At 41.6% G+C, this 17897-nt stretch overlaps 1 protein-coding gene across 1 annotated transcript; it reads right to left on the bottom strand.

The window, feature by feature from the left end:
• Positions 1 to 14079: 14079 nt before the first annotated feature.
• Positions 14080 to 16623, bottom strand: LOC113018134 (zinc finger BED domain-containing protein 1-like). The gene is made up of 2 exons (XM_026161193.1): positions 15661 to 16623; positions 14080 to 15110 (listed from the first exon to the last, which is right to left on the bottom strand). The coding sequence occupies exons 1-2, from the start codon at positions 16127 to 16129 to the stop codon at positions 14080 to 14082; spliced, it is 1500 nt and encodes a 499-aa protein (XP_026016978.1). The 5' UTR covers positions 16130 to 16623.
• Positions 16624 to 17897: the final 1274 nt, after the last annotated feature.

The following is a 17897-nucleotide window of genomic DNA, read 5'->3' on the forward strand; positions in this document are numbered from 1 at the left end:
CCAGCACTAACTGGCAACCTTTGCTAGCTATTTGTTGGTTAGGTCTTTATTTTGGTAATTAACTGGCACATAGGCTGGGGATTGTAATGTATTTTCTTACATAGACATCGCTTTTTGGACGTAATTTTTATTCCTCTGAGCGTCGAAAGCTAACTAAGTTTTCATATATATAGCGAAGTGACCCTTAGCTCTCAATCTTTGCTTGGAGAAATAAAAATGACTTCAAAAATGCAACAACGTCTTTGTATTAAAAAAACACAATAAAATCCATTGTCTATATAAGTACAATTACTGGTAAAAGCCAGTTTGTCTTTTAGTAGCGGGTTTTAATTGTTCATCACTAGCTATATTAGCTAACTAAAGTAAGAGCCCACTAGCTCTTATCTTACAAATTTATTCATTCACTTACGAGTTGTAACATACCTTATCAACTTCAGCCACTTCCTCTTCTCTCTCTTTTCACAAGGAAACCGGTAAAATGACAGATTAGACTGTTGTTTTGAGCCAGATTGGTTAAAACAACCAGGAACACAGCACTGTGTCATATTGAACACAGGAGCGTTTAGACCCGGAAGTAGGATTCGTCGGATTCGTCGCGTCATCACTGAACAACGGATAGGCTGCCCAAGTGCTTTGGATGACGAAGAGTCGGAGGACTGGGCTCCGACGGTCAATCTCGGCTACGAACGAAAACCCAGATCGGAATCAGTTCTCAAACGAGAGAAAAGAATGAAGCTTAAGGCAGAACAGCATCGATGTGCAGAGGCGATTTTGGATATGCAACAGACGGCTGAGAGCCCGAGACACCCTTCAGAGGTGTCTCGTTAGACCGCTGAGAATGGTTTACCTTGAAACAAACAACTGTCACTCTAACGAAGTCCTAAGGATGTGGCATGTTTGTTGACGTTAAAGCCGCTACCGCTAACTGTTAGCGTGTTTAAGATAAAGCAATATAAGAACAAACACTCACCCTTGCAAACACCAAACTGTATCCATCACGGAGACGTTTTGTTCCAAGGTTTGGACCCACCCGCTGACAAAAAAATTGTACGCCTCCAGACTCTTGAAAGCTTTCATTTGCTGCCTAGTGTAGTAAGAAGTCTGGAGGACCAAGTAGTTGGTGATATCCACAGCCTCGATAGTAGGCAAATCCTTTACTTCTGTGGTGTATTCGGACATTTTCAAAGAATACGGATCACGTCCGATATATTTTTTTAACTGTCTGTTTATATCTCTCCCGAGAAACAGGGTCTAAAGTTGCACAATAGCTGCTCTCCTGACTCTCCACAGTGTCCTCCATGTTTACTTCCGCCCTCCACTCAAAAATCGCGCTGCCTCCGCACGTCATCAGAACACGTGACCGCAACCCAACTATTGGGATACAGCCTAAAGCTGTTCCAATTCTCAGCACCGGTCCTCTCTTTCCCTGAGTCCTTAGCAAATCTCCTTCCCACGATGACGTTTCCATCGAGGGCAAGAAAAAGAGTTAAGGAAAAGGAGATAGGCGCTACTTTTGAAATAACACCCCACATGGCTACGTTGGTCTGCTTAGTCACGTGACCGCACAGCAACAAATCACAGCAGAGCCGGAAAAGGAGGCGGAGCAAAGTGTGTGTGCAGTCGAGCAGAGAGAGCTGCTTTTTCATGAAACGGGAGTAAAGTAGTAAACTTACAGGAACATATACCACTGCAACGTTGGGATTAATTTCTGCATCGATCTGCACACTAGTGATGGGCAGATGAAGCCCCATGAAGCACTGGAGCTTTTCATCCAATTGGTTCACCCCAACGCGAAGCTTCATGAAGCTTCATTTGCTCTAGCAGGACACCTACTGGACGTAAAAATAATAGCTGGCATGAATTTGAAGAGTGTGGCATTTTGCACACAGCCTGTAAATGTCACACAAAAGGAGTGTGTAAAACATGTATATTGTAGTGATGGCAGTATACTGTGTATATTTATGCTGGCAGTATGGAAAATGATTATTTGCGGCAAAGTTCGAACCGCTTCATGAACCAGTCACGTGGTACAGCCGGGCAGCGAGGCTTCGGACGTCATTATTTTCAGCTCCTCCCATAAATGAAGCAAGCCTCGATACGCGCTTCGCGGAAACGCCCCCTCCATTACTCGACACACGCTCCGAAGCCTCGATACAGAACGTCCCATCACTACTGCACACCCTTGTGTCCTGGATCGTAGCCGAGATCAGCGTGAACCACGTGGGTCTCTGCTCCCTGATCTGTTTCTTAAGACTTCCAGCTTCATCACGGAGTTTCTCTCGGTTTGTGGGCTCATATAAAGGTAAGCACCGAGCCAACTTTAATGTGGGTTCAGTTTATGTTGTTGCTGTTAAGAATAATAGATTGCTTGGTATACACTGGAGTTAGACAGTCTGTAGAGCAGAGGCGGAGCCAGACATTTGAAACACCCGGGGCTTAGCCCTAAAGGGTAGTATGCATGTGGGATTTTTTTTATTTATTTATTTATTTTGGGGGGGGGTAGAAATGACTGAAAGATTAATAGGCTCTGTTTTGAGTTTTGTTCAGAAAAGAATGACTTCATATAGCGAAAAATATATATCTCATATGCAGAACACCTTAAACTAGTTTTTTAATTGAGCAGCAAGGCAGAACAAAGTCGGAGTTGTATCAAGACACGAGGACTAAACCCCAATTCAACCAGACCCAGAACTGATCCGGAATTAAAACTGGACTACAACAGTTCAAAATCAGGACTATATAGGATTTAACCAAGACAGAACAAGAATCAGAACTAGATGATAGTAGCACTAAAAAATCATCATAGACTGCACTACACTTGTTTTTTTAATTCTACCAAAGTCCACTATTTAGATTGAGAAAAGTTTATATAATTATTTAGCCTGTTTGTGCAAACAAGCCTGCATAACTTAATAAATGTAGAATTTGAAAATAGCAAACCTAAAAGAAACACTAGGTACGAGATACATGAGTACCTATGATACGGTGATACTTTTGGTAAACAACCATTTGACTAACATGTGTGTCTCACCTGCTCTTTGTCATCTCTGTTCTGTCCTCATTCTCCATCTCTGTTCCTCTCTCTCTCTTTGTGCTGACAATCATCAAATATACAGTTGAAACCAGATATTACAAACTCTTCAGATCAAAACAAACACTTTTTTAATTGTAACATCAAATCAGACTAAATGTTATTTTTTTAGATTGATAAATAAAAAAACATATTTGTTAACTTTAAGAGGAAAGAGAGAAATTGTCTGTATTTCTTAATTGCAAATGGCACCAAATTGTATTCAAAATTGAGCCCACACTTATGGAGCTCCACAGTTCTTTTTCTGGTTTGGTTGACATCTGTTGATTTTACCCATTTCACCAATTTACTCACATGGACTCTACTAACCTATCAGAAGCTTCTTCAGCTCAGAATGGAATCGTCTGGAGTTTCTTATTAATTAACAATAAACTTAGTGTATATGTACTCCTAAATTTGATCAAAGTGATAAAAATAGACAGCTGTCTCTCTTTATTCTGACATTTAACTAATTCAAAATATATTTCAATATTTATCTAAAACAAAAGTTTAATCTAAATTGATGTTGTACAGTAAAAATGTTTTATGTTTTCTCCCTAAAGTGTATGTAAATATCTGGTTACAAATGTGAATATCCTGCTGTGTACTGAAATCCCTCTTGTTTTGCATAGAAATATACTGAACAACATACAAAACATAACATATAAAATAACAAATAACACAGAGGGAGCAATCAGGGAATGGGTAACAGGAGGGAACAACAGCTGGGACAAATCAGAACTGACGAGACAAAGAAGCGTAACTGAACACACTGAGAAAAGACAGACCTTCAAAGTAAAACAGGAACACATAACACAGACACAGGCTCATAAGCAGGCACTACAAGGGACAGAGACGTGGGAACAGGGCACACACAAACACTGACTGAACACGGGGATATAGGAACTTAAGTACACATAGACACGAACTAGAAAGGGATGCAGGTGATAGGGAGACAGAGCAACTAAAGAAGACAGAGACATAAGCCATAAGAAAGAACTCAAAGAAACAAAAACTAGAAAGTATACAATAATATCATAAACTCCAAAAACCCTGGGTCGACGACCAGGCATCCTAACAGTACCCCCCCCCCCCCTTAAGGGCTGGCTTCCAGACAGCCCAAACAAAACATCAAAACAAAAAAACAACAAAACAACCCAACCAGGGTGGCGGCGGGGAACAGGACGGAGGGCTCGAAAAAACCAAACAAGGAGCCAGAAACAACAAAACAAAAAAAAAGTGCAAACAGAACAAAACAGAAAACAAAGTCCAAAACAACAGTATAAATAATTCATAAACTCCAAAAACCCTGGGTCGAGGACGCCAGGCATCCTAACAGTAAAGCTGTGGGTTGTGGGAATGAACCATAATGTTTTATCTAGGGGTCTAGATTTATGCCTGTAGTGCACTGCCATGTAAATAATTTGCATTTACTGAATATATACTGACTGAGTCCCACTGTTCAAAAGTTGAATAAAGAAACAAACTAATTTTTGCTCTTTTTTTTAAATTTTATTGAAACCACCTTATAGAACATCACATCAGTTACAATGTAGAATCCATGTCATTTATCAGAATCAGAATACTTTATTCATCCCGAGGGAAATTAGGGGTTACAGCAGGCAGCACGCTAATGGCGCATGCGCACTCACAAAGGAACCTTCTGACCAACTTTACACAAACATCACATTGGGCAGACATGTCAGAAGGTAGGCTGAATGGAAAAAACAACGAAAATACACTAATGAGGTAAGAGGAGAGAAAAAAAACTCCACTCAGACTGAGCTCCTAGTGGGAGAACAGTTTGATAACAGAAAAAACACCTCAGCACAAAAGCACATGACTATCAATACACCATAGAAACACGAGACAAGCAACAGGGGCGGGTAAAGGGTAAGAGAGAGCCGGTGTAGACAGCGCATCCGGTCCTGCAGCATCTGTGCTGGTCCAGTTGACTGCTATCTTCCCCGGTAGGGCACAAGCATCGAAGGCGTTGGAAAGGGAGGGGGGATGAGTGAGTGCTTATCAGTGTAAGTTGTGTGTGTGTGCGTGTCCATAGTTTAGCTGAGACAGTGTCCTTCGGCCTATCAGGCTAAGTAAATAGTCTTCCAGCCAATCCAGGTGTCCTTGCATGGGATGGGAAGAATAGCCGTAACACAGTCGTTATCAGGGAGTGATTGTTCGGCTCCAGCCTCGGCCTGCAGCTGGTGCCGTTATGGGGGTCCGCAATCTCAATGTTGATTTTGTAAATTTCAATGCGAGCAGCCCAGGAGAATTTTTGGCTGCCCTAACACTCCGACACTGGCTCTCGATCTCCCGTTGGAGAGCCACGATCCTCCCCATGATGATATCAAACTTCTGTTCCATGGTGTTGCCATTCTTTTGATTCTGAGACCTCACAGCTGCAGTGATCTGTTCCGTGATGTCGTCCAACTGTCGCTCAAGGGTCTCATTTTGAGCAGGCCTCTCTCTGATGTTTCCCCCCATACGCTTGAGCCTTCACAGCAGCTGTAGGCATCTCCAAGGTGTTGACCATATTACGTTCGTTGTGAGAGGTCGCGCCTCATCTCATCTCTTCAATTCCAGCGGGCAGCCTTAGGGGGGTTTGAACAGCCGGTTCCGCTCTCTTATTTCTCCGATAAACCAGGCCAAGCCAACTCCGATCAGCACGAACCCTGTTATCATGGTTCCGAATAGATAGATATCTTCAGCGTCCTCGATCGACAGTCCCGCCAGACACATGACTCTCCAGTTCTGCCACCCGTCCATCGTGTATCCGGCAGGGAAAGTCCCTCCAGGGCACTCGGGCTCTCCCGAGCCCAGACTTCTGTTGAGAAAAGGGTGTCAATAGCATTCAGAGACCAGTTAATCAAATCCATAATTCTCTTTTAGGTTTTAGAGAATGACCGTGTGAGTCTATTCCAGGGAAAGTAATGCACGAAACAGACAAGGACATAGAGGCTAAGCAGGGAAGATAAGGGTGAGGAGGAGAGGAGAAAAGTGCGACCGCCTTCGCTGAGAGCCAAAGAAGAAAAATGATTTTATAGTTTCAAATGACAAATGTTTACACAAAATCACGAGTGTTTACATGATATCACTCACTACTAACATTACTTTATTTACTGTATCTTTTGAAAAATACAGCAATTTTAACAGCACAAGACTTAAGAGTATTTAACAGGAGCAGGTTTCATTTTTCCCTGGTTTTATTATCACACTGTTCACCAAAACGCAGCAAACCTTCACCATCTTTCCAGAAGGGTCACCTCTTCACCCTCACAAGGAAGAAGTAATCTGATTGGCATGGTGGTATGTTTGAAGCAGGTCCCTTGTGTAGCACTGGAACCCAGTCACGATGTGATTCATCCATTTAATAGGCTGGTTTGCTGCAATAATGCCAAATAATTAGCAACTCTATAAATAGAAGGTAGTTCTGCAAAATCACTCAGTAGAATGTTTGTTGTCATTTGCTATGAGCTCAGAGCGCATAGAAAATAAAACTAATAGGCTATAAAGATTGATATGAACATATTTAGAACTTACCGGAATAAAATGTCTGGAGCACCAACAGATATTTGGAGATGGAATAGAACTGCACGTCAGCTCGTCTCACAGCTGCTCTCCAGGCTGGACGCCTTTGTTTGGTAACATCGATACACGAGCTGCCTCGTGTTGCTTCCAGGTTGGGAAAGAAATGGCGCTGGCCAGTTGCGTGTTTATATAACATGATTGACATGGCAGCACTGAATGCACATGTGCCGTATCAAGCATGCACCAGGATAAAGGAAGACTAAATACTTTTTTGCCCCACTGTATTTGTGTACATGACAGCATTGCTGTCCAGCATTGTGTTTATCAAAACTCTTTTTACAAATCCTGCTGTGTGTGTGTCCCCCAGGTGATTAACAGGAGGAGAAGAGTCTGGTGGTGCAACGGAGGAACAATTTCATCCATTTGGACTCAGCTCAGCCACTACAGAGGAACAATCAATGACTTCAACACAAAAGGTGAGAAAAATATCACAGTTACAATTAGGGATGCACCGATACCGATACTGGTATCGGGTATCGGGGCCGATACTGTGAAATGTGTGTGTACTCATACTCGTAAAAGTTAAGGCGATACCATGAACCGATAATAATGTAGCCCGGATGGGAATTTGGGGAGTAGACACTCATAATTTCCCATGGACTTAAACGCCACGGTAACATAAGGTGTTCACAGTTGATGTTTTGTGATGTAACTGTACCCAGAATGTAATTTGCCCTGTAATATGTCACAAGGTAAAATACAGGTAATTAGAGCAATCAAACTGTTATGTTAATCATAAAAGTATTATTTTATGGTATGTAACTCTGAATGGAGTTTAAATATTGTTCAGAGTTCTAATTTCTTGTAACAGAAGTTACAAGAAAATACAAAGATCATATTTTATAAGCACACATTGAAACAACCAATATCATCAGTTGAACTTGAAATTCTTATGCGTAAAAGATTTTCTCTGCTGATCAATATTTCTTCAATAATGTCATTTTCATTACAACTCTCATTGTAGCACATCATTGTAATGTGATACTGCACCAGAAAGGTGGTGAAACACACCAACAATGTGTTTGTTTGACATGTTTGATTCCACCAATGAAGGGAGTTTCAGTTTGTTCCACGACTGCATTTCACTCACTGCCTCTGTTTGTATCTCTGTCACTGCAGGACCAACATGGAGCGAGAAGTCAGCGCTCTCAGGAGGCGACAAACCTCACAGAAGAAAGGGAGAGAAAAGCTACAGCTGTGATGAGTGTGGGAAAGTCTTTTACCCGGCTGGACACTTAAAACACACCAACTCATCCACAGTGGAGTTAAACCTCACAGCTGTGACTTGTGTGGAAAGTCTTTTACCCGGGCTGGACACTTAAAAAGGACACCAACTCATCCACAGTGGAGTTAAACCTCACAGCTGTGACTTGTGTGGAAAGTCTTTTACCCAGGCTGGATATTTTAAAAACACCAACTCATCCACACTGGAGTTAAACCTTACAGCTGTGACTTGTGTGGAAAGTCTTTTACCCAGGCTGGACACTTAAAAAACACCAACTCATCCACAGTGGAGTTAAACCTCACAGCTGTGACTTGTGTGGAAAGTCTTTATCCTGGCTGGAAGCCTAAAAACACACCAACTCACCCACAGTGGAGTTAAACCTTACAGCTGTGACTTGTGTGGAAAGTCTTTTATCCTGGCTGGAAGCCTAAAACCACACCAACTCATCCACAGTGGAGTTAAACCTTACAGCTGTGACTTGTGTGGAAAGTCTTTTACCCTGGCTGGAAGCCTAAAAACACACCAACTCATCCACAGTGGAGTTAAACCTTACAGCTGTGAGTTGTGTGGAAAGTCTTTTACCCTGGCTGGACACCTAAAACACACCAACTCATCCACAGTGGAGTTAAACCTTACAGCTGTGAGTTTGTGTGGAAAGTCTTTTGCCCTGGGCTGGAGACTTAAAAAGACATCAACTCATCATAACAGTGGATTTAAAACCTTACAGCTGTGACTTTGTGTGGAAAGTCTTTTACCCTGGCTGGAAGCCTAAAACACACCACTCATCCACAGTGGAGTTAAACCTTACAGCTGCGACTTGTGTGGAAAGTCTTTTACCGAAGCTGGAAGCTTGAAAAAAAACACCACCTCATCCACAGTGGAGTTAAACCTTACAGCTGTGACTTGTGTGGAAAGTCTTTTACGCGAGGCTGGAGACTTGAAAAAACACCAACTCATCCACAGTGGAGTTAAACCTTACAGCTGTGACTTCTGTGGAAAGTCTTTTACCCTGGCTGGGAACTTGAAAAAACACCAACTCATCCACAGTGGAGTTAAACCTTACAGCTGTGACTTGTGTGGAAAGTCTTTTACCCAGGCTGGACCACTTTGAAAAAACACCAACTCATCCACAGTGGAGTTTAACCTTACAGCTGTGACTTGTGTGGAAAAGTCTTTTACCCTGGCTGGAAGCTTGAAAAAAACACCAACTCATCCACAGTGGATTTAAACCTTACAGCTGTGACTTGTGTGGAAAGTCTTTTACCCAGGCTGGACACTTGAAAAAACCCAAACTCATCCACAGTGGATTTAAACCTTACAGTTGTGACTTGTGTGGAAAAGTCTTTTACCGAGGCTGGACACTTGAAAAAACACCAACTCATCCACAGTGGAGTTAAACCTTACAGCTGTGAGCTTGTGTGGAAAGTCTTTTACCAGGCTGGACACTTGAAAAAACACCAACTCATCCACAGTGGAGTTAAACCTTAACAGCTGTGACTTGTGTGGAAAGTCTTTTACCCAGGCCTGGACACTTGAAACAACCAACTCATCCACAGTGGATTTAAACCTTACAGCTGTGACTTGTGTGGTAAGTCCTTTTACCCAGGCTGGAACCTTAAAAAAACACCAACTCATCCACAGTGGACTTAAAGCACACAACTGTGAGTTGTGTGGTAAGGCTTTTTGCTCTAAATAGCGACTTACACAGGCATCTAGTTACCCACTCTGGAATTAAGGCGTAGAGCTGCGACTTGTGTGGAAAAAGTTTCAGTGACAAACGGTACCGAAATATTCACCTACGGATTCAGACTGGAATTGATGTTTTCCTGCTGTGATCAGTGTGGGAAACTGTTTACAACAGATGCACAGTTACAACAACACACTGAGGAGAGACCTTATAAAATGTGACCTGTGTGAGAAGACTTTTAAAGCTCCAAATCAGCTGAAAAAAAACACCAACAGATCCACTCCAGAAAGTAACTCTAGAAGTGCAGTTACTGTGAGGATGTATTGATTTTTTATCTTGTAATTTTAACCTGATTGTTTGGAAAAAGTCGATCAGTAAACTTATGGAGTTATACTAGAATGAACTGTTTGGAAAATGAAGAGGTAACCTGAGTTTTATAGTGTAAACAGTAAAATGTAATTGGACGTTGGCAGAGATGCTTTTTATTTCAGGCGACGTTCAGGAATAAAACGTTGAAGGAATTCTCTGATTTACAATGTCTTTGTTTAGGAGTGGAGCGAAGCACACTGATCCATTCTCAACCTGTCGTCACTGTGGTGGTGGGAAAGCCGTTTCTCTTTACCTTTGTGGAAAACCTCCAATCACGAACGGGACCTAAAACCACATCAACGTAGACACACTGAGACAAAATGAACTACTGCAAAGAATGTGGGAGAGGCTTCCACACAACCAAGTACATTAAAAATATGTCTGTGAAGGTTCTCTCAGTCATCCAGGTCATCGTAGTCAAAGGAGCTTGCAAAGAAAAGCACCTGGACTTCTTTAAGTTGCTTGAAGACGTTTCACCTCTTATCCGAGAAGCTTCTTCAGTTCTAAGGTCAAATGGTGGAGAGTCCCAGATAAAAACCTAGTGGGAGTAACCCCACAGAGGGACAAAAGGACCCCCTGATGATCCTCTAATCGCCTGAGCCAAGGTGTGAAATTGGTGTGGGACCCAATCAGCCAGAGTTTCGGGTGTGTTTCATTGTGAAACCTGGCCCCACACTTGTCATGCGAATTCCTGAGGTCAGATGGCCCAGGATGTGAGTGGGCGTTAAGGCGTCTGGGAAGGGATCTCAAAACTGGATTATAGAATGGCAGAGAGTTGGTGTCGTAACCCCGACTCTATTCAAAGATGGTCGCTCACAGTGGACATAGATGGCTTCCTTTCACTCCTCTTTCAAACCATCCTGTCCTCTCTGTCCAAAAATGTGAACATTGGGCATCCTCGAAAGAGTGTCCTTTTATCCTTAGATGCAGATGGACTGCTGAGTCTTGTCCTGCTACACAGGACAAGACTAACAAGACCACAAGACTAACAATGAACACACCGAAACTCTGGCTGATTGGGTCCCACACCCAATTTCACACCTTGGCTCAGGTGATTAGAGGATCATCAGGGGGTCCGTTTGTCCCTCTGTGGGGGTCATCCCACTAGGTTTTTATTCTGGACTCTCCACATATTGACCTTAGAACTGAAGAAGCTTCTCGGATGAGAGGTGAAACGTCTTCAAGCAACTTAAAGAAGTCCTGACGCTTTTCTTTGCAGCTCCTTTGACTACATTAAAATACATGACCTCTTCAAAAGCCACTCTGTGACCAGTGTGGGTCATCCTTCACCACTGCAGGAGGGACACCAATACAAGTGCAGACACTGTTGACAAAAGCTTCTCACAATCAGGTCATCGTAACAAACATGAACGTACACACATGGAAGTGAACTTCAGCTGTGACCAGTTGTGACAAGAGCTTCAGGAATCTCAGTTCATACTCCGAACACAAACGATCCCACGCTGTAATAAAACATGTCTGTTTCCACTGTTTACCAATGTGCAAAAACCTTCACTTCATTACTGCTCTGTGCAAACACTCAGCCTGAGAAGTTTTTTTACCCCATATTTTATCGCAGCTTTGAATTCATATCAGCATGAGTAATTTATCAGTCCAAATGTTTATAGTTAATTTTAAAACTATTTGGAAATTGTACATTTTTTGTCATTGTAACTTTGTAAATATATTCAGATAAATTCTTAAATTATATTAATTTTTGATTTGAAAAAATAAAATGTTTTGGACAAACTGTTCCTGAAAATAAAGAGTAACACATGTATCTGGTATTCTTCATTTTAATTGAAAATGCATAGCAAGAAAACTAGGCAGTAATCAGGAAGCTGGAATGGAATGAAAAATGTAACAAGCCATTGATAAAAACAGAGTAAAACATTATACGAATCACAAATGAGACCATTCTCAATTTGAAACTATGCAACTAAGTTGTTTTTATGTTGTAACATCCTGAGTATACACACAAAACAATCCAGAACACTTAGGAGTTATAAATAATAAAAGTAAACTTGTTCAACAGTTGTATTTTCTGGTCCACAAGTAGTTAGAAAATGACACAATGTACTTTTACCTCTTAACTCTCACAGGTATAATTTATTCAATTTCACGGAGAATAGGTGTTTGTAAATTTGTAAGACACACACATGCTTTCAAGATCTTATTAATATTTTTTTTTAACTGATGTGGGATGTGATGCAAAATTGAGAAAAGTTTCAGTCTTTGAATGGAACGCTCTACATGTATTCTTGCACAGGAAATCTTCCTGTTGTTGTTCACTTCCTCCTGTGTGAATTGTCCGTTGGTGAGGAAGGACGGAATGTTCAGTGAGACCCCTTCTGGTAGGATGTCCCGAATTGTGAAGCCCTTATCTGCAATGACCATGTCACCTGGTTGTAGATGTTGCAGTACTCCACAGTCAGCTGTTATGGCCTTATCTGAGGCACTTCCACCGTACAAGTTGCTTACAAAGGTTATTACACCATTAGGAGCCACACCAATTAGAGCCTTTAGTGTGGTCCGTCCTTTGTACTGGCTGTACAAATGACTTTGTGTGTCAAGTCTCTCTGTGTTACAAACAGAAACTTCCGTGCAGTCAAGCACAATCCTGCAGTTAGGAAATGGTTGGAAGCAATCTGGCAGCGATGTTTGATTCTTGGCTCTCGAGGGAATGTTGTTTTCCAGCATGCCAACATACAAAATGTCATACAGTGCACTAACAATTGTTGTAAAAATATTAGTTACTGTGCCTCTGCTGCAGTTAAACCTTATTGAAAGGTCTTCATGACCAAAATTAAGTTTGAGCTTGATCAGGGTTAGAAATAACTGGTCAAGTAGGGGCATCATTTGGACAGTCCAATCAGAATGATATTTAAGATCAAATCTGGAAAGAAGCGCTTCTAAAAACAGGACAGAAGCAGCATCGGGCAATCCAGTATAGTACTGGACCCTTTCAGGATTGTCAGATATTTGACTGAATGAGAAAGTCTGCTTCTGCTTCTCTACTTGTTTTTTAAGTTTTTCATTCTCTATTCTTAGCATGTCATTCTGAATCTCTAGCACCAGAAGACTTTGGGAAGAACTTGTGGAACTTGCAGTATCTGTCTGTGTAGCTGCATTGTTGGAATGATGTGGCTCATCTGATATTTCACTCTGATTTTCACCAATAGCTGGGACCTGCTCTTTTTTCTTCTTTTTTCTAACAGGGTTGTGGTCATCTGGGAACTGAAAAGACTTCCCGTCGTTCCATGCAAATCTTGTTGGCCCCGCAGCTTTTCCTTGAGGGAAGTGCCAACTGCAGACTCTTGAGTTGCAGTTTGGGGTGAAGTTTTCACGTCTGTGGAAGTGTTTAAAAAGACAGAGAGAAATTTCAGATCATACGCTAGCCCTCCATTAGTTATGATTAATACAAAAAAAAAATAGAGATAAATAATAGAGAGAAGCTTCTTTCATCCAGATGAGAGAAGCTTCAAGAAACTTAAAACTTAAAGAAGTCCAGATGCTTTTCTTACACATCGTTGTACTAATTTGCTTTTAAGCTTACCAGAAAGATAAGTACTGGCAATAGAGCTGGGCGATATGGACCAAAATTCATATCTCGATATTTTTTAGCTGGATGGCGATATAAGATATATATCTCGATATTTTTTTAATCCCATAAAGTAAGAACAAAAAGAGAGTTCTTGGTCAAAGGTACTTGTCCCAGATGTCACACATGTAACTTTTATTAAGATACAACTGTAGATGTACACGAAAAAATTGTCAAAAATAAATTGTCAGCATTTATTAAATAATAATGCTCCATTTTTTTTCTTTTCATACATAACAAAAAGCTAAAAATTGTAAACTAAATGTAAAATGTAAACTAAAAAGATGCAGATCTAAAATAACAAAGGCATCTTGCTCTTTAAAAAGTGCTTACACTGAATTAAAGTTTTCTAAAGTGCTTCTTTGTGTGTATTGCTGAACAATCATCTGGTACTTTGTGCAAAAAACCAAACATGTAAACAGATTGAATGAAATTAACAAAATTACATTCTTTGGTCAGTGGGTCTTTGTGCAAATCTCCAATGACAATAACAATATAGAAAGAACACAAACAAGCAAGGCCAACAACTGTACAGCTTACAGATTTTGTGCCAGGAAAACTAATCTGTCAACATTATCAGGCTTCAACGATGCCCTGTGGCAGGTTACAATGTTTCCACTGCAACTAAAAATCCTTTCAGAAGGGGAGCTGGTAGCTGGCGCACAAAGATATTTCTTGGCCAGGAGGCTCAGTGCTGGAAAGGCAACTTCATGTTCCTTCCACCATTTGAGAGGGTCAGCATCACTCTCTACACAAACTGACAACAGGTAGCTAGAAAATTCATTTTCGATTGCTTCCCTTTTTGTGAAACCAGTGTTGGTGGCTGTGCTGTGCTGGAAGAAGCTTGCCAGTGATCTCTTTTTTTTAGCTGTGTGTCCTACTGCTGCTTCTTCTTGGTCTGCAGACTCAGGCACGGCTGGATCAGTCAGCTCAGACAAACACGTACCCTGATAGCTGAGCAGAGACTCTGCCTCCAAGATGAGTTTATGTTTTAGTGCATTAATCTTCTCACTAGGGATGTATTTCGCCCTGAACCGTGGATCCACAAAAGAAGCCATGTCCAACAGGTCACTGGTGGATGGATCTGCATATTTATTGTTGAGGTAATCCACAATGCGGGTCTTGATGGATTTACACAGCTCACTATCCTCCTCTCCAGGTGCCAGGAGACTAGTGTTAAACAGGTGTAGCACAGGTCTGACATAGGACAGGGTCACATACTTCTCTCCTGAAAGTGCATCAGTGAAGTCCTGACAGGGTTTGAGAGCTTTCTGAACTGCTTCCAGGACCTCTATGTCCTGCCAAGTAGGGACTAGAGGTCTGGTTTTCATGTCGACAGAGAGGACTTTAGAAAGTGCTCTTTCCTGCTCCAGAACTCTCTCTATCATGAGAAGCCTTGATCCCCAGCGAGTTGTTGCCTCTGTGAGTAGCTGGTGACTTGGAAGACCCAGCTGTATTTGCACTTCAGCCAGCTCTCTTCTCTTCCTCCAGCTGTAGGAGAAGCTGCTGACGACTTTCTTACACAGAGAAGAAGCCCGGGTAATGCGGGCATCATCCATAGCATGTCCTGTGACACACAAAATACAAACTTTTAAAATCACTTTAATTGTTATGTTAAGATGCAAATCACTCAAAGGCAAATTAACATCCATCTCAGTTGTATAGAATGTGATGCATAAGACTTAACAATATTTGCAAAATGTGTCGTGTATTGTATAACCTAGAAATGGTTCTAGTTAAACTATCTTGGTAAAATCACCAGATCACCAAATGATTAGAACATGTTTTTTTTCGGTTTTTTTACACCTTTTAATCTCACTATGTATTTAAAAATGTATCCCTGTCTTGTCTCAGCTGTGGTCCTCATTTAGTGTCACAACTCAATCTAATACAAAGACAAATACACCCCAATACGTTTATTGGATTTAATAGGGATAGTTTATTTATTTGTTCAACTAACTTTCGATTTCTAAGTGATAGATGTATATGCTGGCTATGACTTATAAAAATATTTGTCTTGTGGTCCATAGGCATGTTTAGCTCTACAAGAGACTCTATACACTTTTCATTTATTAGCGTTTTTTTTTCCAAATCAAAAAATTCAGTATTGCACTTACCAATGGCCAGATGAAGCCTGTGACCAAAACACTGGATCCTCGACCACTTGTTCAGTTGAACCGCCTTGACAATATTAGCCCCGTTGTCAGTTGTTATAGCAACCAGTCCCGTCGGGTTGAGCTTCCAGGTTTTGAGCACATCCTGCAGGGCTTCAGCTATATGCTCTCCGGTGTGGTCTTGAGGAAAGTAGCTGGTCTGGAGACAGGCAGTTTTCAGTTCCCAGTCTTCCATGAAATGTATAGTCACACTCATATATGGCTCGCATGTCCTGCTGGACCACATGTCGGTTGTCAGTGCGAAGTGAGACACTTTGGTGAGCTGGGCAGCGAGACTCTGTCTAACATCAGTATACATTTTTGGCAGTGCTTCTCTGGTGAAGTATTTCCGGCTAGGTAACTGGTATCTTCGGTCAAGAGTTTTTAGCAGCTGTATAAAGCCCTCTTGTTCCACAGTTGAGATGGGGACCATGTCTTTAGCAATATGATAGGCCACTGCTTTAGTAATTTCCCCCCACTTCTCACTTTTTGTATCATATGGCACATGAGTGTTGTAAGGTGGTCTGTTTCACGGCAGGAACCTCGGCAGACTTTGCGGTCTGGGCTACAGCACGCAATTTCACACACTCTTCATACTGCACTTTATGGCGCAGTTGTAAATGGTGGTAAAGATTAGTGGTGCTCGAACCTTTCGTTGCGACGCTTTTTCGACATTCTCTACAGAATACATTATTCTGCTGCTCATCTGACACTTTGAACCCGAACCATCTCCAAATAATTGAGCCATTGGTTTTCTTTTTTCCGACGAGCTCCTCTTCGCTAGCTCCTGTGTCCATCTTGTTGCCAACTGGAGGTTTAGCGATGGGGGAGGGGGTTTGTGTTCAGTGAGGGTGAGAGGCGGGGCAAACAAACCCAGACGAGAGAGAGGCAAAATAGCGGCTCCACAAGTGTAATTATAACGCAACATAGACTATATCGATATAAACGATATTGTCACAGCTTATGTCTTGTATAAAAATATATCGATATTTTTAAAAAAATCGATATATCGCCCAGCACTAACTGGCAACCTTTGCTAGCTATTTGTTGGTTAGGTCTTTATTTTGGTAATTAACTGGCACATAGGCTGGGGATTGTAATGTATTTTCTTACATAGACATCGCTTTTTGGACGTAATTTTTATTCCTCTGAGCGTCGAAAGCTAACTAAGGTTCATATATATAGCGAAGTGACCCTTAGCTCTCAATCTTTGCTTGGAGAAATAAAAATGACTTCAAAAATGCAACAACGTCTTTGTATTAAAAAAAACACAATAAAATCCATTGTCTATATAAGTACAATTACTGGTAAAAGCCAGTTTGTCTTTTAGTAGCGGGTTTTAATTGTTCATCACTAGCTATATTAGCTAACTAAAGTAAGAGCCCACTAGCTCTTATCTTACAAATTTATTCATTCACTTACGAGTTGTAACATACCTTATCAACTTCAGCCACTTCCTCTTCTCTCTCTTTTCACAAGGAAACCGGTAAAATGACAGATTAGACTGTTGTTTTGAGCCAGATTGGTTAAAACAACCAGGAACACAGCATTGTGTCATATTGAACACAGGAGAGTTTAGACCCGGAAGTAGGATTCGTCGGATTCGTCGCGTCATCACTGAACAACCGGATAGGCTGCCCAAGTGCTTTGGATGACGAAGAGTCGGAGGACTGGGCTCCGACGGTCAATCTCGGCTACGAACGAAAACCCAGATCGGAATCAGTTCTCAAACGAGAGAAAAGAATGAAGCTTAAGGCAGAACAGCATCGATGTGCAGAGGCGATTTTGGATATGCAACAGACGGCTGAGAGCCCGAGACACCCTTCAGAGGTGTCTCGTTAGACCGCTGAGAATGGTTTACCTTGAAACAAACAACTGTTACTCTAACGAAGTCCTAAGGATGTGGCATGTTTGTTGACGTTAAAGCCGCTACCGCTAACTGTTAGCGTGTTTAAGATAAAGCAATATAAGAACAAACACTCACCCTTGCAAACACCAAACTGTATCCATCACGGAGACGTTTTGTTCCAAGGTTGTGGACCCACCCGCTGACAAAAAAATTGTACGCCTCCAGACTCTTGAAAGCTTTCATTTGCTGCCTAGTGTAGTAAGAAGTCTGGAGGACCAAGTAGTTGGTGATATCCACAGCCTCGATAGTAGGCAAATCCTTTACTTCTGTGGTGTATTCGGACATTTTCAAA

This window comes from Astatotilapia calliptera, unplaced genomic scaffold (genome assembly GCF_900246225.1).
Source record: "Astatotilapia calliptera unplaced genomic scaffold, fAstCal1.2 U_scaffold_42, whole genome shotgun sequence".
Taxonomy (NCBI): Eukaryota; Metazoa; Chordata; class Actinopteri; order Cichliformes; family Cichlidae; genus Astatotilapia; species Astatotilapia calliptera.